The 27,485-nt window shown below is 49.1% G+C and overlaps 1 protein-coding gene across 3 annotated transcripts in view; it reads right to left on the bottom strand.

Moving 5' to 3' along the window:
• chd7 (chromodomain helicase DNA binding protein 7) overlaps positions 1-27,485 on the bottom strand; it is a 65,285-nt gene that overhangs the window by 19,141 nt on the left and 18,659 nt on the right. For all 3 annotated transcript variants that reach the window (XM_056420216.1, XM_056420218.1, XM_056420217.1), the window contains 20 exons: positions 18,951-19,417; positions 12,977-13,121; positions 12,350-12,481; positions 11,902-11,967; positions 8,827-8,882; positions 8,603-8,717; positions 7,550-7,633; positions 7,322-7,459; positions 6,097-6,218; positions 5,505-5,748; positions 4,238-4,414; positions 3,947-4,090; positions 3,757-3,855; positions 3,463-3,649; positions 3,159-3,375; positions 2,885-3,080; positions 2,629-2,796; positions 1,828-2,007; positions 1,628-1,738; positions 238-449 (listed from right to left, as the gene is read on the bottom strand). In XM_056420216.1, the coding sequence (XP_056276191.1) occupies positions 238-449; positions 1,628-1,738; positions 1,828-2,007; positions 2,629-2,796; positions 2,885-3,080; positions 3,159-3,375; positions 3,463-3,649; positions 3,757-3,855; positions 3,947-4,090; positions 4,238-4,414; positions 5,505-5,748; positions 6,097-6,218; positions 7,322-7,459; positions 7,550-7,633; positions 8,603-8,717; positions 8,827-8,882; positions 11,902-11,967; positions 12,350-12,481; positions 12,977-13,121; positions 18,951-19,417 (3,260 nt within the window). The remainder of the gene's footprint in view (positions 1-237; positions 450-1,627; positions 1,739-1,827; positions 2,008-2,628; positions 2,797-2,884; positions 3,081-3,158; positions 3,376-3,462; positions 3,650-3,756; positions 3,856-3,946; positions 4,091-4,237; positions 4,415-5,504; positions 5,749-6,096; positions 6,219-7,321; positions 7,460-7,549; positions 7,634-8,602; positions 8,718-8,826; positions 8,883-11,901; positions 11,968-12,349; positions 12,482-12,976; positions 13,122-18,950; positions 19,418-27,485) is intronic.

The following is a 27,485-nucleotide window of genomic DNA, read 5'->3' as shown; positions in this document are numbered from 1 at the left end:
TGAGAGTGGCGTCCATCTTCTCATTTAGCTCCAGGCAAATGTAAACAGAGCACTTATTCCACTGGAGCAATTCGCTCTTCATGGCATCACGTCATCTGTGAGCTCTAATAATTAGCCTGAATCTGAAAGAAACACTGTTCACACACAAGGTTTCCTGGGTTCATTGTTTTCAATGAGCCAGTGGTCCACGTTGCTCTCGTCGGGTTCTGGAGTAAGACACATGAACATGCGACTGACCCGTAGACCAGCAGGTTCTTCTCCACCCTGAAGCACTCGGACCGGGGGTACCCCTGGGCTTTGTCCTGGGGCCTCCGGGGTTTGGACGAGGGCTTGCTCGGTTCGTCCTCGTCGCTCTCCAGCTCGGAGAACTCCAACATCTCGTCCTCCTTGGCGCTGCTGAAGTGCCGCGTTTGCTTCCTCACCCTCGGCGTGTCGATCACCAGCGTGTTCTGGAGACAAGGGTCAACAAGAAGCGTCAGTTCAGAGTCCCGGACTGGTCATCCCTTCATTTTCTATCAATTACGAAGAACCTGGTTTCTATTACAGATGGCCTGGAATCCTTCCAAAGCAATATATGCAAAGCACCTTCTGCTGCATCCTGGACATTACGGCTTCTTGACGAGGGCGAACCCCGAGACGACGCGCCGTCTTCTGCACTAAGTCACAATAATTGGATGTTCGGCCCGCGTTTCATTCCTGATGCTGAGAAAATGTCTGTCCGGCTCAAACAAACCACCGTTAATTATGTTGTCTAATGAATTACATTTTTGTTCAATTAATTAGATTTATTTCCCTCCCCCCGACATCCCTCCACTTGCCACCCAATAATATGCGCAAACAGGGCAGTAGTTAGTTCCGCAATTATCACAGAGCGCTGCCGTCGTTTCCATTTGAACATCACACAATGACAAATCCAGGGGGGGGGGGGGGGGCACGATCCTGATGCTGGATTAAATGTTCCAGTGGAGGGCCCTCCACCAGAGAGGAGACGAGTGAACCAGGAGGGCCAAATACACACAAATACAAAAAGAGACAGGGAAGCGAAGCAACAATATAAAGATGGCTGTTAGCAGAGCACTCAATGGGTGTGTGAGAATGCGTGTGTGTGTGTGTGAACACTAGCCTAAGTGATATCTCTGTACCCTCCAGGCATCTGCGCTCCGTTAAGTGGAGCTAAGCAGCTTACTCTCTCTCTCTCAAACACACACACGAGAGCAGGGAAACATGGGTAATTAAGGAAGAGAAGAGATTCCCAACTGTCAATATTAATCTCTCTCTCTCTTTCTCCGCTTCCCTCCTGATCTCTCCATCTCTCCCTCCTCCTCACTTGTGGTGATAGCGCTGACTAATTACTAACTGCTAGTCACCTTTCCATAAGGGGACACCACCAAGTGTGTGTGTGAGGACTTGGAGCGCACCCAAGAATTTGGAAGCACATTGAAAGCATCATCATTTGTGTGTGTGTGTGTGTGTGTGTGTGTGTGCTCGAGGGTGGGGTTTGTTTAAATTGTTTATGCACATGTGTGTGTGTGTGTGGGTGTGTGTGTGTGCTCGAGGACGGGTTTGTTTACATTGTTTATGCACATGTGTGTGTGTGTGTGTGTGTGTGTGTGTGTGTATTTAGTACCCGTCCGTTGATGGCGTCCAGGTCAAGCTCGGCTTTCTTGGCCCATTTCTGCCAGAAGTCCGGGTCCTGCAGGGAAATGTCGGTTCGGTTTCCCGTGGCGACGAAGCTGGCCTGCAGACGGAGAGAGCCGGTTGGTCAGCGGCGGGTCACCGGACGGCGTGCGCAGAATAGAGGCGAGCGAACGGGGGCGGTCCCATTACCTTGGCGAAGGTGGAGCCCTTGCTCTCGGACTCGATGGTGATGGTGTGGGTTCGTCTCTTTAGGATCTGGTCGATGTCTTCCTCGCAGAATTTCGAGCCCTCGTCCTCCTCGTCCATCAGAGCCCCGTACGCTCCCTTCCTCAGCAGGTCCTCCACCTCCTTCTTGGACAACGGCTGAGCCTTTGAGTGGAGACGGGACACACGCCGTGAGGAACGTTAGCGACATGAACAGAGGGGTCCGAGGACATCGAGCGCCTTTATCTTAGAGGTCATGCGACTGACGCAGATCCTTTACACACAGGGCTCGACCAATGGATGTCAAGGACTCTCTCAAATTTCCTTTACCAAACATTAGGTGAACTCTTGGTGTATATACGAGTATATAACCTTAAATTACACAAATGAATGAGACAATAGTTTGATTAAAACGAATAAATACTTCTAGAAATGTTTATTCTTATAATTAAACTTCCATGGTAAACAATTTCCATGACTTTTCCAAACATTTGGGATAAAAAATGTCTTCAAGGACTTTTCCAGGCCTGGAAAGAACCTTTTTAAACATCCAGGACTAGTCCAGGTTTTTTTTATAGCCTAATGATGATAGTGAAAGTTATCTTGCTGATCAAAACGTCCAATTAATCATAAATTTAGATGAGATTTCCTACAATAATCCAATGGAAAAGTCGTGTTGGCTTGTTGCCGAGGGAACCGGTGTGACGCCGTTTGACAGACGAGAGGAGATGGTCGATATGACGCCGTGGCTGCCGTCGCTACATGTGAGGCGCGTGGTCTCCTCACCCCACTGGTGGCGTTGTCCCGCCCGCTCATGCTCTGGAGGACGGCCTTGTCCAGGCCCAGCTTCAGGCTGGCCTTGTCGAACATCTCCCTCTCGTAGCTGTTCCTGGTGATCAGGCGGTAGATCTTCACCGACTTGGACTGGCCGATGCGGTGGCACCTGGCCTGGGCCTGGAGGGGGGGGGGGGCAGTCATGGAGTCAGAAACAATCTCACCGGCTCCTCCCTTCTGGCCGCGGGCCGATCGGAGCGCTCCGTACCTGCAGGTCGTTTTGGGGGTTCCAGTCGGAGTCGAAGATGATGCAGGTGTCCGCCGCCGTCAGGTTGATGCCGAGTCCTCCGGCCCGCGTGCACAGCAGGAAGACGAAGCGGTCCGAGTCGGGCTTGGAGAAGCGGTCGATGGCCGCCTGCCGCAGGTTGCCGCGAACTCGGCCGTCTATCCGCTCGTAGGGATACCTGGACACAGAGCGGAGCGTCAGCGCCGGCCGCCTCCCGGGACGAGTCGCCGCGGCGCGGCCTCGTCTCCGCGCTCACCGTTTCTGGATGAGGTAGTCCTCCAGGATGTCCAGGCAGCGGACCATCTGGCTGAACACCAGGACCCGGTGGCCGCCGGCCTTCAGCTTGGGCAGCAGCTTATCGATGAGCACCAGCTTCCCGGCGGCCTGGACCATGGCCTGCAGGGCCATGTCCGGCATGTCCGCCCAGCCGCCGTGGGCGTCGCGGAAATCCTCGGCGATTTTCTCCTCCGCTCCTGTGGGACAACGACTCAAGTTCATCAGACATCGAGGGCTCGGCTCGGAGACTCCTCAAACATATGGGTGTGTGTGTGTGTGTGTACCATTAATGAGGTAGGGGTGGTTGCAGCACTTCCTCAGCTCCATCATGGTGTTGAGGAGGTTGGGGACGTTGGGTCCTCCCCCTCCGCTACCACCACCTCCTCCTCCCGGGCCTCCTTTGGACAGGAAGGAGAAGTTCTTCTCCAGAATGGCCCGGTAGTACTTCTTCTGGATGTTGGTCAGCTCCACCTGCCGAAAAAAAAGAAAAGAGTTGATTCAATGAATGTCTTTTATGAATGACGGATGTTACCAAGGCAACAGTGTCGTTGTGACGGCGGCGTCTCTGAAGGCTCCACCTCGATGATGGTCTCCTCCTTGGGGGCCAGGTTCTTCTCCACGTCCTCCTTCAGTCTCCTCAGCATCATGGGCTTCAGGATGGCCTGCAGCTTTTGAACCTGAGACGCACAGATGCAACGTTTACACCGAGGAGCCGACGACCTCCCGCCCTCGCATTCCCCCGGGTTCGACGTGGCGCTCTCCGTTTACCTGTTCCTCAGTCTTAAGGTCTCCGAATTCAGTCATGAACGTCGGCTCGGATGGGAACTGCTCGGGCTCCAGGAAGTTGAGCAAGCTGAAGAGCTCCTCCACGGTGTTCTGTAGAGGAGTCCCCGTCAACAGGACCTTGTGCTCCTGGAGGAGGGAAGGGAGGAGGACATTGAGGACCCCCCAAAAGGGAAGCAGGAAGTCTTTGAAAAAGCTTTTTCGTGCCCCGAGCTCAAGTAGGACAAGTAAGAGCCCACGTGACCCCCGTCACTCCACCCCGGCCCTTCCACTCACCATGTCCATCATTTTCAGTCCTTCCAGTAGTTTGCAGTTGCGGTTTTTGAGGCGGTGGGCTTCGTCGATCACCACGCAGCGCCACGGCACGCTGCGCAGCTCCGGGCAGTCGGTGAGGATCATCTCGAAGGTCGTGATCAAGGCGTGGAAGCGGTACGCTCCCTTTATTATCTTACCCTGGCAGGGGGGAAGAAAAGGGAGGAGGAGGACGAGGAGGAAGGTCGATAAGGAGTCATGTTGAACCCCGTTATTATGCTGCCCGGTGGATCTGGGAACAGTTTCCTCTTTAAATGTAGAGCAGCGACAGCAGCTCTGGACGTGCGGCTGGAAAACTAGGAGAGGCTCTAAAATAAGAGGATAAAACTTGTGCTGCTAAACAGTTCCTCCGTTTTTTTAGAGAATAAACCGCACAGCCATCCAAGACACGGCAGAAACAAACAGCCGAGAGCAGGTGGGGTCCGCCATCAGCCAGCAGGAGAAAAGAACACGTCGTCCACGGCAACCTTGAGGATTACCTCACGCTGGATTAGGAACACGCGGCTAGCGAGGACGCGGCTACTCCGGCTTATCATCCACGCCGGCTCGCGGTGGCAGAGGTTGCACCGAGAGATGTTCGCGGCGGCTTACGGCCACGGCGCCGCAAAGAGCTTACGCAGCAGAGGAGCGCCGGCCGGCCCCTTCTGGCTGAAGACGCCCCAGCTAACGCCGACTCACCGGACGGGTCGCACTCAAACACTCGGTGACAGCAAGTCTGGATGAGACATGTGTTTGCTCTAATTTCATGAGAGGACTAAAATGTCCACCAAAAACCTCTTTAAATAGTATATATTAGTATTATTTTCCATTTGAACCGAGTAGAGTCGTCAACTTACAATTCGTCTTGATCATAACTACCTGATATTAATTCCCAAAATGTTTTGCCATTGGTTTCTAAAATGCCACTTGGTTCTTATTATTTGCTGTATGCAGTGAGGAGGATTCATCCATGACGTCATACCGTCATGGTCATGCGGTCCTTTGGGGTCTCTATGGGGACAGTTTTCTCTTTCTGGGTTTGAGAGCACACTCTTTATTAGGACTTGCCCAAATATATCCATTTGCATTTAAATGTCCCGCGCGATGCACAAGAGACCCTCAGATTCCCACATGTCCAACACTTGATGCTCATTGAAGACAAAGTGAAAATAAAAAGATGTTTTCCAAGTTCTAATTAGAGATGTCATCTCGTGACACCTCCATGTTAACGGAACACTCTCTGGGGCGATACCTGTGCGTCTCTGTAGTACATCTCGTAGGCCTGGATGGTCTTGCGGCTGGCCTGGCTGCCGTGGTAGACCACCGCGTTGAGCTCGGTCCAGGTCCTGAACTCCCTCTCCCAGTTGGGGATGGTGGAGAGCGGCGCGATGACCAGGAACGGCCCCTCCATGCCCTTCATGAAGATCTCGTGGAGGAATGTGATCGACTGGATGGTCTTGCCGAGACCCATCTCGTCCGCCAGGATACAGTTGCGTCTGCGTGGGGGGGGGGGGGGGGGAGTCAAGGAAAGGCTCAGAACACAGCGAGGACCCCAAAGGCAGACACCTGATACTCTTGGAAAAATGTTATTCCTTCAAATTTCCCTTCAGATTTCCCACCATGACTAACATTCAGATGCCTGGGTCCGTGTGCTCAGGCTGCAGCGCGGCGGTGTCCACAGACTCTTACGGTGCCTTCAGGGCCCGAGTTTAATCCATGGATGGCACCGGGGGGAGAACTTAAACCGCACGAGGCTCGAGGGCCACTTAATGTCCACTTAGGGCTATTAAACGAGGTGCGGCAGTCAGACTCATTCAAACTAAATAAACTTAATGCAGACTTACGAGTTGTACCAGTTGAAGGTGAGCCAGTTGAGGCCTTCCAGCTGGTATTCCCTGAGTGCGTTGGCATTCTTGTAGCCAACGGAGCCCTCCAGCTTCTTCCAGTCGGCTGGAGTTGGACGATCCTAGACGCGCAGGACATCATTTATTAAAACAACATCGAGGCTGAACCGTCTTCTTGAAACCACCGGTGGAAGGAAGTGGATTTTAGAAATATAGTAGCTGGGTTAGGGAGGGCGTCACCGCCCCGTGGAGACGGAGGGAAAACTGGAAAAAAAGACGCAGTTACTATTTTTCTCAGAGAGGAAGAGTCCTGATGTTGATCCACATGAAGAAACCATGTGACCAGGTTTAGTGTGAGGACCGGAGTCAACGACGTTCATCCTCTGGGGAGGTTATCTACCTCCTGGTCCAACACACAGGAGCAGAGCAACGCGCCGTGGCCTCCTGAAGGAACCACGACCATCTGAAGGGAACGCTGGATTATTATATTCATGTCATGGAGACCTTTCCGTCGGGGAGCTGAAGACGTTATAATACTTAGAATTTACGCATCGCTCTTCTAGACAGGTCATCGGCGCTCTCTTCAAAGCCACCGGCCTCCAGTCGCAGAAACGCTGCCCTGACCGGTCGAACGCCGCCTGGATCAATTAGTTTGTCGTGTTATTGTGAAAAGAGATAAAAAAGGGTCAGTTTGGATTCAGCCGTCACAAACGGACCGACGGAGGCGGTGGCCGACCAGCACCGAGGGGTTTCAGGAGCTGCAAAGAGCGATGGTGACGGCAAGACTAAAAACCCCTGAGCTGCTTTTGTGAAGCAGCGCATTGCTTTGCTCCCGGTACTCTGAACGGTTGCAGGGCGACACACTAACTATGGAGAAGTGCCTTACGCAAACACACTTTAAAAAGCACCACGCCGTCACTTTACGGAGGAGCGGCAGGCAGCCGTTAAAGAGACGGACACGAGGAGAGAGAGAGAGAGCAGAGTGATGAGGGGACGACCACAGCCAGTCAGCTGCTTCTGTTCAGCATTAAACACACTGTTAGTGGTTTGGCTTGGCCACAAGAGCAGGGCGTGTGTGTGTGTGTGTGTGTGTGTGTGAGCGCGCGCAACCACAAGAACGTGGCCCTGTGGAGAGCAGTTAAGGGAGCTGTAAATCTGGAGGAGGAAGGAGCAGGCAGCAGGCCAACAAACACAAACTGGGACACACACACAGGGTGCTACTTGCCAGTTTCGTAGTGTTGGGTGTGCGCGCTGCGATGCGTTCGTATTCCTCGATCTTGGACAGGTTGATGTCGGCCTTCAGCTCCCAGGTGGAGTCTTCGTAAGGCAGGCTGCACCATTTCACCAGGTATAAGGTCACCGTCTGAGCAGGAACACACACGAGGGGGGTTAGTGTGTGTGTGGAGGGAAAGAGGCTCAAACCCCATGAAAGAAGACAGAGAGATCAAAGCACCTCTCCGTTCTCGTCTGGGCTCTCTGAAATGTCCAGGACGCGGTCCACCTCCACGTAGTCGGGGTTAAAAGGCTCGTCGTCCATCTGGATGACACACACACACACACACACACACACACACACACACACACACACACACACACACACACACACACACACACACACACACACACACACACACACACACACACACACACACACACACACACACACACACACACACACACACACACACACACACACACACACACACACACACACACACACACACACACACACACACACACACAGTTTACAGTCAGGAGCACGGAGACGGTCTTTACAAGCAGCTTCTTCAGGCGAGGAGGAGTATTTTCCACATGTGTTTTTTATATTTCCACCGTGTGGTTTCCTGGAGGTCTGACGGGTCAGAACACTTCATCCGACACACCGTGTTGAATCAGCACAGGGACCTGGACACGTGGACACTCGGCTGGGAGCGGTTCCTAATCCAGAACCGCTTCTGCTGGTCAACTGGACCTCGACAAAGGGAGCGTCATGTTGTCCATGAGATCAGAAGCACAGCGTCGATCAGCCGACAGCATTAATGCTCTCTGTGCTAAAGATGACGACGTTACGCCGTTAACAGAACCGTGAGGACACAGAGAAGGGGAGTTAGCAGCACCACTAACGGGTAACAGCTAACGGGTAACCGCGGCTCCGTGAGGATGCGCTCATGCAGAGAGAGTCATGTGTTCCTCCTGCATTCGTACCGATGGAGAACGGAGCCTTTTGAAGAGATGTTTTCACAGCATTAAAAAATAAATATAAAAGTTTCACATCCTAACACTCTTACCACTTTATAAAACATCATTTTAAAATGGCCAATAAAGATACTTCTAAACATTTGAATTGGGTATTTTTATGCACATAACCACTACACGTGACTCCAAGTACAACTGTAATATGTAGAATTATTGATGGTTTACACTGAACATAAACACATCTGTAATGGACCATGAGTCGTCGCCTCCTGAGGGTCCCTGAGGGTCCGGCTGGTCTCTCGGGTCTCACCTCTGTGATGAAGCTGTTGAGTTGCTGCTTGGCCCGGAACCTCTTGACCTTCTGGTGGATCCTCTTGTCCTTCTCCAGCTCCTCCAGGTCTGCCCAGCGACAGTGCAGGTACGAACTGACACACACACACAGCGTTTCATTTCACTCCGATCGTGTTGGTTACGTACTTATTTCAAAGTTGTCGTCAAACATGGTAAAGAAAGTGCAAACGGCTCGTTACTCACAAGCCCTTAAACTTGACGTAGAACTCCTCCACCTCCAGATCCTCCCCCGACTCCAGCTGGAAAGACACAAGGATAATAATGAGCGACTGCAGGAGCAGAAGTGTCATTGTGACGCAATATGTGGGGTTATGCCTGGAAACCAGTGTTCACGCCAACACTAGGGCTGCACGCTGCTGATAAACATCATGCGGCTAATGCCAGAGATCCATCTAGATATGTATCCAGAGAACATGGAGGAACTGAGCACTGAAGGATCCATCGAGATCTATTCAGATATCTAGTTATCCAGATGTCTGAATATCTAGATATTTAGATATCCAGATATGCAATTATTCAGATGCATATCACATGCATATGAACACATACACACACACCTGATATATTTTATTTTATTATATATATGAACATGTTTGCTGCTGCATGACTAAATTTCCCCCTGGGGATGAATAAAGTAATATCACACATGCACACACACACACACACACATAAACACACATGCGCACACACGCATATATACACACACACATGTTTATATGTGTGTAAATGTGTGCACATATTGTTGTGTTAGTGTTTTAATGGATAGATGCATAGATAGATACGAGAGAGAGATGCATAGATAGATAAAGAGAGATGCATAGAGAGAGAGAGATGCATAGAGAGAGAGATGCATAGATAGAGAGAGAGATGCATAGAGAGAGAGAGATGCATAGAGAGAGAGAGATGCATAGAGAGAGAGAGATGCATAGATAGAGAGAGATGCATAGATAGAGAGAGAGATGCATAGATAGAGAGAGAGATGCATAGATAGAGAGAGAGATGCATAGATAGAGAGAGAGATGCATAGATAGAGAGAGAGATGCATAGATAGAGAGAGAGATGCATAGAGAGAGAGAGATGCATAGATAGAGAGAGAGATGCATAGATAGAGAGAGAGATGCATAGAGAGAGAGAGATGCATAGAAGAGAGAGAGATGCATAGATAGAGAGAGAGAGATGCATAGATAGAGAGAGATGCATAGAGAGAGATGCATAGAGAGAGAGAGATGCATAGATAGAGAGAGAGAGATGCATAGAGAGATGCATAGATAGAGAGAGAGATGCATAGAGAGAGAGAGATGCATAGAGAGAGAGATGCATAGAGAGAGAGAGATGCATAGAGAGAGAGATGCATAGATAGAGAGAGAGATGCATAGATAGAGAGAGAGAGATGCATAGAGAGAGAGAGATGCATAGAGAGAGAGAGATGCATAGAGAGAGATGCCTAGAGAGAGAGAGATGCATAGATAGAGAGAGAGAGAGATGCATAGAGAGAGAGAGATGCATAGATAGAGAGAGAGATGCATAGATAGAGAGAGAGAGAGAGAGATGCATAGATAGAGAGAGAGATGCATAGATAGAGAGAGAGATGGATAGATAGAGATGCATAGATAGAGAGAGAGATGCATAGATAGAGAGAGAGAGAGAGAGAGAGATGCATAGATAGAGAGAGAGATGCATAGATGAGAGAGAGAGATGCATAGATAGAGAGAGAGAGATGCATAGATAGAGAGAGAGAGATGCATAGATAGAGAGAGAGATGCATAGATAGAGAGAGAGATGCATAGATAGAGAGAGAGAGAGATGCATAGAGAGAGAGAGAGAGAGAGATGCATAGATAGAGAGAGAGAGAGAGAGCGATGCATAGATAGATAAAGAGAGAGAGAGAGATGCATAGATAGAGAGAGAGAGATATATATACAGGACTGTCTCAGAAAATTAGAATATTGTGATAAAGTTCTTTATTTTCTGTAATGCAATTAAAAAAACAAAAATGTCATGCATTCTGGATTCATTACAAATCAACTGAAATATTGCAAGCCTTTTATTCTTTTAATATTGCTGATTATGGCTTACAGCTTAAGAAAACTCTAAAATCCTATCTCATAAAATTTGAATATTTCCTCAGACCAAGTAAAAAAAAAGATTTATAACAGCTGAGTGTTTGTCAAACATTTGAAAATGTGTTTGCAGGTGTTTCGAGTTAATTAGACAATTCAAGTGATTTGTTTAATACCCTACTAGTATACTTTTTCATGATATTCTAATATTTAGAGATAGGATTTTTGAGTTTTCTTAAGCTGTAAGCCATAATCAGCAATATTAAAGGAATAAAAGGCTTGCAATATTTCAGTTGATTTGTAATGAATCCAGAATGCATGACATTTTTGTTTTTTTAATTGCATTACAGAAAATAAAGAACTTTATCACAATATTCTAATTTTCTGAGACAGTCCTGTATACTGAGGGACATCATTGTGTCATTCATTTTGCTGTTTGGGATAAATCAGAAATGTCAGATGTGAACGAAGCTCGGCGAAGTAGATGGAGCATAACAAATATAACTAAATAAAACTTCCTCTATATAAATGTGTTATTAGTCAAAAGGAAATGTGACAAACGTTAGAACAGCTTTAAAAATTATTTCTCTGTACGAACAGTGTTTGTGTGTGAAGGGAAATACAACAGTAGCTCTTTCAAGCACCGCCGTCCACTTCATTCACTATTACCACTGTAACACACACACCACCATGCTACTACTACTGTAATGCCATGAATCATCAATCACACACACACAGCCTGAGGAAATGCTAGCTTGGCGTCTGGCGTAGCTAGCATTGTGGTTTGGGCTGGATGCCAAGCTCGAGGTCAACTCTGAATGGAGCCGTGTGTGTGTGTGTGTGTGTGTGTGTGTGTGTGTGTAGGTGGGGGGTAACCCATTGGCAGCTGGCGAGCAAAGAAAAGTTGGCTGGTGACTAGATGCGCGTGCGTGTGTTGGCTCAGGGATGAGCTTTCTGTAGACGAGCCGCCTAAAACAAAGCCGTGTACACACACACACACACACAGCTCCAAGTGCGCACACACATAATGACACATAAGAGCGCTCGTCTCCGCTTACCCAGTGAATACGCGCTGTCTGAGCCGCGTGTGTGTGTGTGATCTGCTCAGGCCAGCTGTGGAGCGGCTAATCAGATGACGTAAACAGTGACTCGGCCCTGTGTGCGCGTGTGTTTGTGTGTTTTTGTGTGTGTGTCTCACCTGTTTCTTGGTGATGCGTTTGCTCATGATCTTCTCCACGACGGGCCCCTCTGTCTCCACCATGTCCTGCAAACAGACATATTTGAGTGTTGGTGCCCCTAGGAAGAGTTTTCATAGATATATATATTCCGCTCCTGCTAAAGGGGGCCAGTAAGTTTCACCGTGAGCTTCAGACACCCGAGTGGTTTCCTCTCAGTAACTTACAGATAAAGATCTTTATAAATGACCCACCTGCTCTAAACAAGCAGCCGTACGAGAGCTTTGCCCGAATAAAATACAAACAGTCATTCAAAATAGATCAAAGGTTAAGTAGATTACACCTGACCTGAAGCCTTCTCTCTCCGTACTGGACGGTTCTGATAATCGATGCTCAGACACGTTTGGAGCCGTCAGTCTCGTGACCGACGCCGCGGCACGAGGGGGGCTGGAGGACTCGCCCCCGACGTACCTGTTGCTGTGACGACGACGGGGACTTGGGCGCCGGCGAGTCGTCTCCGCTGTTGTTGTCGTCGTCCGAGATCCGGAACTCCAGTTCCTCCGTGTACCTTTTCCTCTTCACCTGGCGGCTGGAGCGACGCTTCTGTCGGACAGAGGGAGAGGACGTCGGCGTTAGACGAGCGACCCTTTGCAGAACCCCCCCCCCCCCGGCCGTGAAGCAGAGGGAGGTGTGTGAGCACGTGGCTTCAGGTGAGAGCAGCGAAGTAGACGGGAAACCTCGGGCCGTCGTCTGCCAGGAAATGCACTCAAATGTCCATTATTCTGTCGCGTGAGGTCCGGCACGGTCACATCGAATAAAACGGATGAGAGGACGCCTTCACGTCGGAGCGAGAGCCGGCGGCCAGCTGCCGTGTTTACATAATCACATCGGCACACACAGTATGTATCCAAGAAGGGGTCCGAGGAGGGAGGCGGCGGAGTCGTGCTTTCCCCCTCAACATCTCACATTGCATTTCAAACTTAGTGCACTGAAAAGGTAGAAAGTCGCTGACCGTGCAGTGTGAACTTGGCGTGCTGCGTCTGTCAACGCGGACGGTTTACAACACAAACAGACGGACGGCGGCCTGAAGAAACGCACCTGTACGCCGTCATCGTCGTCCTCCTCGAGAGGCGAGGGGGGCGGAGACTTCACCTCCACGTCGTCGCTGATCGACTGCTCTCTTTTCCTCTTGGATTCCTTCTTAGCAGCGCTGGCTCCGCCCTCAGACTCGACCTTCTTACTGCTGGAGGGGGAGAAAAAAGAAAAGCAAATAGCTGAATATTCACTGAAGAGACAAGTGTGTGTGTGTGTGGTGGGGGGGGACGACGACTAAAAAACAGAAGAACAAGTCCTCAAAGTGTGTGTGTGTGTCCCAGGGCAGTGGCCATGTTTGATTTACCCATTTAGAAATCATTAGTGTGCCTCGGGCTCTGGCACACGGGGGGTTAATGTGATGAAAGACCGTGAAGAGGCAGAGGGAGCAAGATGGAGAGATAGAGGCACGGAGAGGAAGAGAGGGGGAGGGGCAGAAAGAGAGACAGGCAGGGGAGGGAGAGAGAGACAAGCAGACAGAGAGGGACAGGGGAGAGAGAGAGGCCCCAGAATGAGAGGGGGGGGGGCTGAAAGGCCCTCAAGCTTCCTCTAATCTCTGGCATGGAGAGGAGAGGAGCTGGCTCTATGGAGACAGCACAGAGGAGGAGAGAGAGAGAGACAAGTGGAGCCTAACCCCATTTCACAACTATTAACTTCATGAACATTAAATAGTTTTTGGTGACTTTTGTTCAAAGGTCAGATTGTGACTCGTGGACACGTCATGTGTTCAGCAGTGTTAAAGCTGCATTCTCTCTCCTGACCACCAGGGGGCGACTCTGGTTGTATAGAAGTCTATGCTTCATGTGTTAAAGCTGCATTCTCTCTCCTGACCACCAGGGGGCGACTCCTCTGGTTGTATAGAAGTCTATGCTTCATGTGTTAAAGCTGCATTCTCTCTCCTGACCACCAGGGGGCGACTCCTCTGGTTGTATAGGAGTCTATAAACAGAGGTACCTGTAGCGTCAGCATTGATTGGCTACAGCTGTGACGTAGCGTAAGAACGGAAAGAGAAGCGTCTTGGTGAGTGTGCGTCTTCACGTGTTTCCATTGGAGCCGTGGGGTTATTTTTCTTTTTGCAAACCTGGAACTGGATCCTCCATTGGAGCGGGGGCCCCCGACCCACCGACGCTCTCCTTTACCAAAATACAGTTGGGCCTTGAAGGCCACATCGACTTCCTCCACCAACTTGAAGGAGATCGTGCAGAACGCACAGCAGCTGTGTCTTTTGTAGTTTGAGCGTTGCCCTTTGCAGCGCTGTATGACTCGATCCCCCTCCCTCTCCCCCTCCCTCTCTCTCTTCCTGCTTCCCTCCTGCCGGCTCCCCCTCTCCCCCCCTCTCTGTCCCCGGGGCCCTTCTCCTTTCATCCTCACGCCAAAAGCAATCACCATCTCCCTGGTAACGGCTGGTCATGTGACCTGCACCTGTTCCTCTGGCTGGTCGCCACACGCTGGAGCCATCTGGCCGCACGCACACACACACACACACAGACACACACTTCTCCACTTGGCTGCCTTCTCCTCTCTTCCTCCGAGCGTCTTCGTGGCCTCACTTCTCTCTTTAATCACTTCATCACCTCTCTAAAACTCTGCTCTGGTGGTTCTCTTCAGTCCTCCTCCTCCTCCTCCTCCTCATCCCCCTCTCTCTTGTCTAGTTGTCCCCAAAAGCTTCATCCTGGACCACGATAAACTCCAAAAAAGTCGTCAGCTGGTAACACGAGTCTGGTCCTTCTAGGCGGACGCGGTGGCTGCGTCTGGATTTGGCGTGGACCGCCGTGATGACATCGTTCTGCAGCCAACAGGAAGTAAGCGTCTCGCCGGCCCCTCGTCAACGAGCCAATGAGATTCTTCCATTGGCTTTTGGATTGGGCAGGAAAAAAAATGCTGACATGGGACTAATTCCTGCAGCATTCTTGACAGCAGAGGGGTTGAAGCTGTCTTTCCCCCCCCGCTGGGTCCAGAGTTTGGAATTTATTAAAACCTCCATTTCCTTTAATTAAAGTCGACCACAGTGCGGACCCGTTGTGGGGCGGGTTTCATCCAGGAGCTGGATGAACGAAGAGCCTCGGCCCATCTGGGCCGCGCCGATGCGCTTCAGAGGCGCCGAAACTCTTCGAAGCGGGCCACACCGCTTGTGTATCGGAGTGTAAACGCACAGCACTGGAACACTCATGAAGTATATGGTCAAAAAACTAGTTAAAAGGTTGTTGCGTTGGCCTTTTCTACAGCTTTAAAAGCTCTACAAGCCCACAGGGCTCCCCCAGGAGTTGGTGGAGACCAAAACAAGAGCTACAAGAGTGCATTCATCAGGTGAACACACACACACGAATGATGTGTGACTAACGTGTCAATAAGAAACCTTTTGCTACCTTTTGTGGAAGTTGTGTTCATAACAAATGTGGTTATTGCAAGTCAAGAACAAAGTAGGTTTTTATTTGATGACGGGTTGTGAGGCTGGTAACCGTCTGATGAAAGAGACGCCGCTTCTTTAAGTCCAGGTGTACCCCCCCCCCCCCCGTCTCTCATTCACTCTGCTACTCGTGGGCTCAGAGTCGGCACTCACACATGCCGGGCCAGCTGTGGAGCACCGTGTGTGTGTGTGTGTGTGTGTGTGTCGGAGGAGCCGAGATGCTCCTTTCAGGTCGGGGGAGGGATGGGTGAAAGAAAAGACAGGAAGCAATGGAGTAAAAAATAGGGAGTGGGACGAGTAGACGCGAGGAAGGAGACAAATAAAAATAAAACGGGGGAAGGGTGAGGGACACCTGCTGTGATGTCACACACACACACACACACACACACACACACACACACACACACACACACACACACACACACACACACACACACACACACACACACACACACACACACACACACACACACACACACACACACACACACACACACACACACACACACACACACACACACACACACACACACACACACACACACACACACACAGAGAGAGAGGTGTGGCAGCTGAGCGCTGGGTTATTTATAGATGTACTTCCTCTGAGAGAGGGAGACAGGGAGCAAAGGAAAAGAGGGATGGAGAGAGCAAGGTCAGAGGAGAGGAGGGAGCTGACTGGACGAGTAAAGCACATGATTCTCTCTGGAGCACACACACACACACACACCTTCCTGGACAGCTGACACCAACAGTGCTGCATGCATCCATCTCTGTATCAACATCAAACTCCCGTTGTTATTGACGAGAAGTCGCCCGTTAACCCTTTGAACGCCGTACAACACAACCAAACCAACACAACACAACACAACCGAACCAACACAACACAACCAAACCAACACAACCGAACCAACACAACACAACACAACCGAACCAACACAACACAACCAAACCAACACAACCGAACCAACACAACCAAACCAACACAACACAACACAACTCAACACAACACACTGTGAACCAGAGTCACCCCAGATGTACATCGGAGACGTCAGAACCAGCCCGGGTGACGAGTGGCGCTTGGGTGGCTTTTGATTTCCTGACCGACACTGTGCTCGACAATGGGGCGAGCAGATACTCGAGGAGGTTTCAGGCCCGGGCGATACGGCGAGATTATGGCCACAATAATCTGAACGCGTCCTGGATAAATAAAGGACGTTCGCCTCTTCAACGCAGTCTCTCGTTTTCTCCGTGCAGACGGAAACGACAATGATTTTAATGTCAGATCGCCGCTAGAACAACGTGAAAACTGACCGCGGGGAAGAGTAGAAAACAAAAAAACTCATTTTTTAAAATTTAACTAATTCAAAAACTTGCATTAAAAAAAAGAGGAAGTGACGAAAGAAAGAAAAGACGACGCCGCTGCAGGCCACAGCTCCAGCTGCTATCTGGACCCACGGGGGGGAATCACAAATCCTCAAGAAATGTGATGGCACACGTGTGTGTGTGTGTGTGTGTGTGTGTGTGTGTGTGTGTGTGTGTGTAGACCTTTGAAGAGTTTGAATAAAGTACATTTGAACAGCTTTTAAAATGAGAAATCAGGAAAGTCTCAATTCCTCTAAAAGGAAACCTACACTTTCATGTGTACCGTCGGACTTTCCCGTGAGGACCGAGCCGCCACAACGCCGGGCCCAACGCATCGTTTAAGACAATGTGCTCTTTGTTTAAGACAATAGAGATGTGTTATGAGCAGGCTGGACCGCGGGGCCTCGACCCGGTGGCATAATCCAGAAAGAAGTCTGGGAGAAGAGTGGAGACGGAGAGATGATGGATGAGGGCGGCGGAGGGGAAGAGATGAAAGGCTGCGCTCCTCTTCAGCAGGAAGAGGAGGGACTGGAGGGAGGGGGAGAAAGGAGAGAATAAAAGAGAAGATAGTTGCAGCGGGCCACCATTTTGGAGGAGCAGTGAATGGCCGGCAGCCATTATTATGCTAAATTAACCTGGTGCTCCGGGCTGCCGCTCAAGATGGAGGAACAGCCCGACAACAGATAAGCGCTAGTTTAACAACACACTCACAGGGGGGCTGGAGAAGACCCCCCCCCCCCTCTGCCCACACACACACAACCTACTGTGGAGTGGTCAGCAGCGTGGCCTTCATTATCATTGGACGCCATTTTCTGCCACAAAGATCACCGGCGACCCCTCCCCCAACACACACAGCATGCCTTCTCACTGTTTTACACACACACTCTCTAGCAGCCCCCCCCACCCCCCCGCCTCTTTTCCAGTGGGCGATGCCTGCCTGCACACACACACCTCCCCCAGCGCTGACCCCTGCCTGCTGCTTTGGCCCTCCCTCTTCCTCGGGATGAAAGGGAGGGAGACTGAAGGCTGGGACACACACACACACAGAGAGAGACACACACACACACACACACACACACACACAGAGAGAGACACACACACACACACACACACACACACACAGAGACACACACACACACACACACACACACACAAAGAGAGAGACACACACGCACACAGAGAGAGAGACACAGAGAGAGAGAGAGACACACACACACAGAGAGAGAGAGAGAGAGAGAGAGAGAGAGAAAGAGAGAGAGATGGGGGCTGCCTGACACATTCCTCAGTCTGATCAAGTTTCCACCTCCTCTGTGAAACCACATCCGGGTCCCTGGTGCGCACGCACACACACACACCCCCCCCCCCCCTCTCTCTCTGATCCGACGCAAAGAACACATCAGTGATATCCCAAAACATAAATAAAAGAGATGAAGTGATGAAGCCAGAGAGGAAAAGTGTAGGAGGAGCCCGATAAGAGACGCCGTGCGGACGCAGAGAACCGGAGGCTGGAGCGGCTCGTGGACATCCTGACGCTCACGGTCAGCCGGCAGGAAGCTGCAGGCGTCACAGGACGGGACACAAATACAACTAAACACGCCCGGCTCTTAAAGAGACACACGCCTTTATAATGCAGGTCAAAACACATCGGCGCCAACACGACCCGGGACGGCGAACACAGCCACTTCCTGTTGGGAAGCCGAGCCGCACGCGTCACATCCGAGTCCCTCGAAGGGGTCTGTTCTTTAGAAATAAACGGGGGGGGGGGGTGCAACTGACAGAGTGACGGGTAAAGACTTAGAATGTGAACAGCGCCGCTTTCCACCCGACCTGCGTGGCTGACAGCAGTTCTGACCCGGTTGATCCGCATCCATACAAGAAGATGTGATTGATCCTCCGATCCGCCAGCGTAGCGGCGCACGCTGCACGCTCCACCGAGCGCTGTGATCACACACACACACACACACACACAGCGTCTGTGGTTCACAGCTCAGAGGTCGCGACCCCTTCGGTTCCCCCTGGTTGGCCACATGAGTGATGGGTTTGGCGAACGCGGCTCCGGAGGCTGCGGGGCCGAGTCGTGCGGCCCGGATGAACAACGGCGCCAAGTCCACTCAAACGCGTCCGTCGGCCTGAACTCATACTCTTCACATACATATTCACACACTTCTAGAAATGAGCCGACGCACGAGGACCAATGGGAGCGCTCACCTGGTTCTCTTGGGGGTCTTGGTCTTGGGCGTGGAGCTCTTGGTTTTCTTCTCCTTGGGCTCTTTGGGGGTCTTGGGTGTCTTCGGGGTCTTGGGCTCCTTGCCCTCCACCTTCTCCTTTGGTTTCTTTTTGCGCTTCTTCTTCTCCTCCACCGGTGGTGAACTTCCCTCTACCGTTCCTTTGCCAGTCACCCGCTCACCCGCATCACTTCCTGTGCCGGGAAATTCAGACTTCACGTCTTCCTCTGCGCCTCCGGCCGCCGCCGGCGTTTCTCTTGCCGCGTTCTTCCCTCCCTCTTCTTTCTCTCCGCTCGCCACTTTTGCTTTCTTCTTCCTTTTCTTTTTTGGCTTGGTCTCCTGGTTGCCGGGCTGCTCTGTGCTGATAGGCTGGCCGGGGGAGCAGACGCCGACCGCCGGCCGGTCAGGAACCTTCATTGAGGCGTCGCCCGACGGGTCGATGGGGGAATGCTGGGAGGTGAGGGAGAAAGACAGCCGTTAAAAAGGTTTACAGAAACTTGAACAAAATTAATAAAGAAATATAAATACATTTATATATAAATAACATATTCATATATAAATACTAGGGCTGTCAATCGATTAAAAAAAACTAACTAATTAATCGCACATTTTGAAATTGCGATTAATTAATCGCGATTAATCGCGCTTAAGTGTTTTCCTTCTTTTTAAAGACAGAACTTCACAGAGCTGTGTTTTCAAAGAGGCTCCTACATATACAGTGCCAGCGAGGTATTTAATATCGTGGATGATAAATTGTTTCTTCAGTGAAACATCAGATTAGTAAAAAAAAAAAAGTATATTGAGACCCCATTGGTCCTGTCATCTTTAACATTGAACACAGCAGAACCAGTGGCCTTGGTAACTGACTGACATTCACATATGTCACGTTAACCCTCTGGAGGCTGGGGGCATTTTATACATTTTACAAAATAAATTAAATTCACCGTTTAAAGTCTTTTGCATGTGACACACCCCCACGTGTTATACATCAAACATTCCAGAACAATCTCAGCTCTATTCAATGAGGCTCAGTTGTCCTGGTGCCGTGTTTTCTGGTTTTCTGACTGACAGGCTGCTAAATGAGCCTTACGTGTGAGGTGGGAGGTCCTTTGTGATTTACTGAGTGTTCATTGGTTGTTTTTTCCCCGAAATGTTGACAGACAAACGGATTGACCAATCACGTTGAAGGTTTCGTGTGACGAGTTCTTTCCGCGCCGCGTCCCCCGACACGTCGCCCCTCCGTTCCTCTGTGTATCAGAGGGGGAGACGGGAGGAAGGAGGAGCAGGAGGAAACCCGACTGATTCATCCACGAGTTAAACTGATTTCTGCTCCTTATTTTCGCGGAGAAATAATTGTTTTAAAAACGGAAACAGTGTCAAACCGTACTGCCGCGGTTTACAAAATTTTTTAAAAAATTGCGTTAAAATATTTTAGTGCGTTAACGCAGCCAAATTAATCGCATAGATTAACGCGTTAACGCTGACAGCCCTAATAAATACATATATAAATGTATATATACATATTTATAAATAAACATATAACCATAAATAAATATAAATGTTTTATATATATATATACACACATATATAACAAACATATTTATATATATACAGGACTGTCTCAGAAAATTAGAATATTGTGATAAAGTTCTTTATTTTCTGTAATGCAATTAAAAAAACAAAAATGTCATGCATTCTGGATTCATTACAAATCAACTGAAATATTGCAAGCCTTTTATTCTTTTAATATTGCTGATTATGGCTTACAGCTTAAGAAAACTCTAAAATCCTATCTCATAAAATTTTAATATTTCCTCAGACCAAGTTAAAAAAAAGATTTATAACAGCTGAGTGTTTGTCAAGGCTCAGGAAACCCTTGCAGGTGTTTCGAGTTAATTAGACAATTCAAGTGATTTGTTTAATACCCTACTAGTATACTTTTTCATGATATTCTAATATTTAGAGATAGGATATTTGAGTTTTCTTAAGCTGTAAGCCATAATCAGCAATAAATCAGAATAAAAGGCTTGCAATATTTCAGTTGATTTGTAATGAATCCAGAATGCATGACATTTTTGTTTTTTTAATTGCATTACAGAAAATAAAGAACTTCATCACAATATTCTAATTTTCTGAGACAGTCCTGTATAACAAACATATATCTACAAATATACACATATTTATAAATAAATATATAATGATAAATAAATATAAATGTTTCAAATATATATAAATATCAATAAATATGTATATATATAAATATATCAATACATATTTATATATATTAATATATATATATAGAAATGTATATATCCACTGTACAGATATGGGCAGCATTTTCCAAGAGGCATGAAAATATGCTCATGTTCCTCTGGCGCTACAATCATCATCACTCAACAGAAAAGTTATTTAACTTACAGCTTCATAAATGTCTTTCTGCTTCTTAGACATATAAAGTGTATCTTTGGGTCTCGTGTCGTTTGCCTTTCACAAATTATAATGTAGATAATCGTTTTCGTAAACCTTGATTCTGTCAATGCTATCAAGCGCTGGACCGCAGTGTTAATAACTGAATGCAAAGGTGTTCCATCTATTAAAGTGTATTTTATTATGCTTTCTCACCCGTTGTAATGTTTTGGCCCGTGTTATGGTCACTTTGTTTTTTGTATGTTGCGTTTGTCTTGGTGACCTTTGCAAAGCACTTCATGACCTCTGTGATAATATAAAAAAACTTTATACTTCATTCCATATTCAGGCATGAAAACGGGTCAGGGGTGAAAAAGGTGAGAAGGATAGGCGCACGGGGGGGGGGGGGGTGCTGGTGACTTCCACGAACATCGATGTCGGACGTTGTAATCTGTAGGTCCTCCATTCTGACACCCAGTCAGTGATCGGGCCCTATAATAATAGTAATATTGTGTATAATATGGTCATTCATGAACCAACTTCCTTTTTTTTTGGCGTGAACAAGTCTTCAAGTCTTGAGCTCTGCTGAGCCACGAGTCTGTTCCTTGAGTCTGTTCTGCCTCTACCTGGTTGTCACGATCTTATACCATACCTGCCATAAATATCATGATAGGCTACTGATACATTACCATAAAACAGTATACCATAAATAAGACTGGTATATTTATCTATAATAGTAATAAATAAAATATCTTAAGTATTTTCAACACTTAACAAATGGCAGTAATATTAATATTCATACCTGCAAACTCATGAGGGGTGAAAAAGGTGACAACGGGGGGGGGGGGGTGCAGGTGATTTTTTTTTTTTCACCACACCACATCCACGTTTTTTGAAGCCTCAAAGCTTTTAGAACCACAACTACAGTCATTTTATTGTTCTGACCACAAATCTAAATAATGATAATAAACAGTTTAAGAACAAAAGGTCCTCCGCTCTGACTCAGCCCTGTAATGATAGTAATAACAAATATACATTGTCATTATATATAATATGGTTAAAGTCATTCATGAACCAACTTCCTTTTTTTTCCTGAACAGTCCTCGTGGACTGTTCCCTGAATCTGTTCTGTCTCTACCTGTTTGTCACGATACTCATATTATAACTTCTATACATATTACATACCTGCCATAAATATCATGATACCCGATACCAGAATTCAATACAATAAAAACAATATGGTACCATAAATACGAGACTGGTATATTTATCTATAATAGTAATAAATAAAACATCTGTATGGTTCACTTTTTAGCAACTTTTTCAACACTTAACAAATGTCAGTAATATTAGTATTAATACAGCCAGATATGAATGAAACTACATGGTTCCATCATAGCATTGATGATCACTATGAGGCCGTTAGTCTCTGACCAGATGATCCACAGTTCATCAGGATGAGCAGCTGGAGAGTTACAGAACTTTACAGACTGAAACATTTCACTTCTGGCATCTTTTTATTTGTTAAGCCGAAGTCTCTAAAGCTGCGCCTCTTCTCTCGCTGTGAGCTGCGCAGCGCAGTGTGCGCAGACAGCTCGACACGGAGCAGCGCGTGCGCTCTGATCGCTCTTTTAATGAAGTATCGATACTAAACATATGCTAAATCACGTTGTGTTTAACGTACGGGTACTTTGTTAGTGTCGCTACACCGTGCAGCGTGACAGCAGCAGATGTCGCGGCTAACATTCAAGCTAACCTGAACCCCCAAACGCTGAAGACATCTTGACGCTGATTGGCCGAGACGCGACATGTCCCATCAAAGATGTTCTATTGCGAAGAGCACCCACTCCACATTTTCTCCGTGTCCCACTCCAATCTCATAAACGGCGGCCGGCCAATTGACCCCCCCCCCCTACCCCAAAACAAAAACTCTTCGGATCTACACGATTCACGTAAGTCACCTATTTTGGTTTCAAAACAGCGAATTTCGCCGAAAGGTGAGGGATTCTCATGCCTGCATATTTGCAGGCCTACATGCGTAAAAATAAGGAAACTAAATGGCTGCAACTAACATTTAGATAATTATCAATTACACTAGAAATTCTAGAAAATGTCAGAAATGTTTCTACTACGGCTTTCCACCAAACGGGAGAATCTTATTTAAAACATGACGATGAAGCCTTGCTGTCGGTGGACTAATCGATGCATCGTCCCGATGTGAATCAGTCTGAGGTGCGTTGAGATGTGCCGCTTGCAACCGTCAGCGTCAACAGTGCTGGATGTTGGGGGGGGGATTGTCAGTAATGGCCAACTCCAGAGCACATGGCTACCACCTCCGCCCTCTCCTGGACTCCCTGTTGCCACGGTGCCCTTCCCCTCCTGCGTCTCCTCCCTCCTTCGGGGGGCTAACCTTCGATAACTAACCGGCTGACGCCTCTTTTTTTCCTCCCGCTTCGCTCTCCTGCAGACCAAATTCTCAGTGCTCCCTGTGACAGGCAACTGGTTACCAGCTGTTGGGAGCCTCTCCAGCTGCCTCTCCTCCCTCATCCTCTCTTCCAGCCCTCCCTCCCTTCCTTCCTCTCTCTCTCTCTGCCTCTCTCTCCAGCTGCTCAGGGTCCCAGTAGCAGATGGGAAATCAGGCATCATGACACGAATAAATTATCTCCATACTTCAAAAAGGCGCAGCGAGGGAGTATGTGTGTGTGTGTGTGTGTCATACCAGTGTGCCTTTGAGAGTGTGCACATGTGCGCGAGTGTCAAAGAGGTGTGTGTGTGTGTGTGTGAGCATCAGCAAGTTTATGGCGAAATGCCACGGCAGCAGCTCCTCCGTGTGTACACACACACACACACCTCTGTGGTGTTCACGTGGAGGAGGAAAGAGTTGGGGTGCCATCATTGAAAGTCCACTTCCATCAGGAGAATGCTAATGTCCACACACACACACACACACACACACCTCACAACAAACTACTGCAAGGTCACACGTCCCTCACACCTCTGCACACAAACACCTGCTGACACACGTAAACCGAGACATTTAGACACGCAAATAGGGGGAGGAGAGGATGGAGATAACTAGGGGAGGGGGGAGGGAGAGAGATAGATGTGTGTGTGTGTGTGGGGGGGGGGGGGGGTGCAGTGTCAAGAGATAAATCTGTCCTCCTGCCAAGCTTCCCAGATAATCAATCACACGAATGACAATGGACACACACACACTGGTGTTCTGCATGGTGAATTCAGCTGGATGGCGTGCCGGGTTACGCTGGAGTACATGCGGTCCTCCACGACGGGTCATTGGAACACCGTTATAATAATGCACCTCCGACACAGGTCTTAATAATATCACCAATAAGTGAATTTAATGAAATGATCCGTAAAAGCCCTCGATGAACGAGTGGCCTCGAGTCCGGAGAACAGACCCGGAGGAGACCAACGGGGTTGAGTTTCATCTCTACGGGTGGGGGTGGGGGGGACCTCTCCTCCAACACCCCCCCCCCCTTCTCTGTGTGAGGAGGAAGCTGGAGTGGAGAGGGGAGGGTGGAGGGCGAGGGAGCTGAAGGAGGGCGGGACAGCTGGAAGTGGAGTGAGATGAAGGGTTAAATCTACCAGGCAGAAACACTTAAGACTCCCAAAGGATGGAGAGGGAAAGAAAACACGGTTTGCATCCTTCGGCTTCTTGCCGTAACCGCCCGGCAATTTCGATACGGAGCTCATTTTGAGGGTGCGTAGGCTGGCCTGGGGGGGGGGGGGGGGGGTTAAACCTCTGGCCCACTGCGCCGGTCCCACGGCCAAACGGCAGCACCGGCCGCTGACGTTATCGGATTCACTTTGTAGAAATCAGCGTGGACATGTCTTGTTCTCGTGGAGCTGGTTGAAACGCGCTGCTGGCGGACGCTTTGCGACCCTGGACGCACAGCGATGATACCGGCCGAATTGGCGACAGAAGACGGGACCGCCGTCCACACACACCAATTCAAAGGGTCTGGATTGAAGAGCCGTCGACTCGGCGTCGGCTTCACTTCAGTGACGGACGTCGCTCTGCGTACCAATCAGAATTCAACCTTTTAATCTGGTGACAACGGTCGGCCTATTCGTTCATGTTTATGCAAACACCCACCTAGGTATAATACAACAGATTAGCTAAAGGTGCGAGTTTAATTATTCCATAATTAATACCTAAAAGGGTGTTTTTATTAACTCAAGATCGCTGCAGTTTTATTATTATAAATAGAAAATGCAATGGAATGAATGCATTTGAAGCCACGTGTGCATTGCTTGTATTTAACTGTTGTCTTATCTAGGCCATATTCCCTACAGCTATATATAATTAAAGACATTTCATACTTTGACTTGTGCAGCACAAATTGATCGCACAGAGTAGGTGAACCCTCATCATTTTTAAAGCGGAGATGTCTGGCGTGAATAAATGCTTAACGTTTCATCTCTCGATGAAAAAAGCCACGAGGAGGAGGAGGAGGAGAAGAGAAGGGCCTCCGCTGTGTTCAGCAACTGCACGTCGCAGCTCTTCAAATATGGAGAGGTGGGTTTCCAATAAAAATCACTCTACCAAACAAAAGCGGGATGAATCGGCCGAGGGAGCGGCGGCCGGGCGAGGGGCTCGAGCCGCCGGCCCGTCGGAGGATGACGGAGCGTCGTCTCTCTGGACGTCTGCTGAGGCTCTCCGTGGCCCGTTTTCTCTTAATTTGCCGGTAGGTATCCGTCGTTTCCGACGGGTCTGATGACATCATCGGCATTTCTGTGCTTCTGGTCTGATGGCCGGATGTGTACAAACTATTTTAAAAAAGCTTGAGGAAGAAACGGGCAAACGAGTTGCACTCGAGCGTCGACTACTTTGGGTTTTTGTTTTATTTATTTTTTGAAAAGGGACATTTTAGTGAAAAATGTCCTCATTGCTGAACGGGACAATCAGGAGCCGGCACACAGACAGACAGTCGGGTTAGAATAACACCGACGATGAGTCTGAACGCCAGAGGAGCGTTTCCTCAACGCCGAAGCGAGCTGGATGGTACGGCAGCCCGCTGACAGCACGCGAGAGCGGGGGAGGGGCGAGACAGGCATGTTATATGTCAACTAAAGTGCTGCACGCAACACAGTGTGTGTGTGTGTGTGTATGTGAGAGATGTAGAATAAAGGTCACAGCGCCGCACTCTGCCAGAACTGTGACCTTGAGCTGCTGACGGAGGCACGTGTGTGTGTGCGTGTGTGTGTAATAACCATGCTTAGTGAACAGATGGAGCTTAGAGTACCAGACATACAGTCATTATGACTGACTGACCAGCTTGGTTGGTGTGCTTGTGTATGTGTGTGTGTGTGTGTCTTTCAAACAAGTGCACGATGAGGCACAGAGAGAACTCCCTTCATGTGCCACGTACCGCTCTGGGTTCTCCTCTAGCTCGACCATCCCATTTCCCCGGGCACATTGGCAATCGCATCCCAGACCAGACCATCCCAAGCCACACTGTCGGCGTGTGTGTGTGTGTGTGTGTGTGTGTGTGTGTGTGTAATGACGGGTGCTGCCGGGCCTGCAGCTAGAGTGGGGAGGGCTCATGCAGATGACCCGGGTGTGCGGCGCGGGGCTCACCAGTCAACCCGGCATCTAGGTCAGGAGCGCTGGATAGATCCAGAGTGACGGCTGAAATATCAACCAAACGCAGCGCCGCTCGTCTCGGAGGTGGAGTGGGGGAGCAGTGAGAGAGGAGAGGTGGGGGGGGGGGGCAACAGGGCCGCTATTGTGTGTGAATGGGTCAGTGGAGAAAGAGGGCTTTGAGCAACACAGCAAGCTAATGGGAGCCGGAGGGCGCGTGACGCAGCGGCGGAGCGCCCAACACAAACATGGAGGTCGCCATTCAGCGCCGCCGACCTCTCCCCGGCCCAGCCCCCATTCCTTCTCCCATGCAAGAGAGAGAGGGAGAGAAAGAGAGAGAGAGATACTGGATTCTTGGCTTGTTTTCCCACTTCTTTTCCTCTTAGCATGTTTTGCCCCCTCCCCCGATCTCTGAATTACCCACCAGTTTTTTCTTTCTCCCCCCTTTTCTTCTTTACTTTCTCCCTCTTTTACAAGCCGCCTGTCTTTGTGCACATCCGGCTTCAC

This window comes from Pseudoliparis swirei, chromosome 8 (assembly GCF_029220125.1).
Source record: "Pseudoliparis swirei isolate HS2019 ecotype Mariana Trench chromosome 8, NWPU_hadal_v1, whole genome shotgun sequence".
Lineage (NCBI taxonomy): Eukaryota > Metazoa > Chordata > Actinopteri > Perciformes > Liparidae > Pseudoliparis > Pseudoliparis swirei.
Note: the sequence above shows the minus strand (reverse complement) of the source record. Positions and strands in the feature narration are given on the sequence as shown.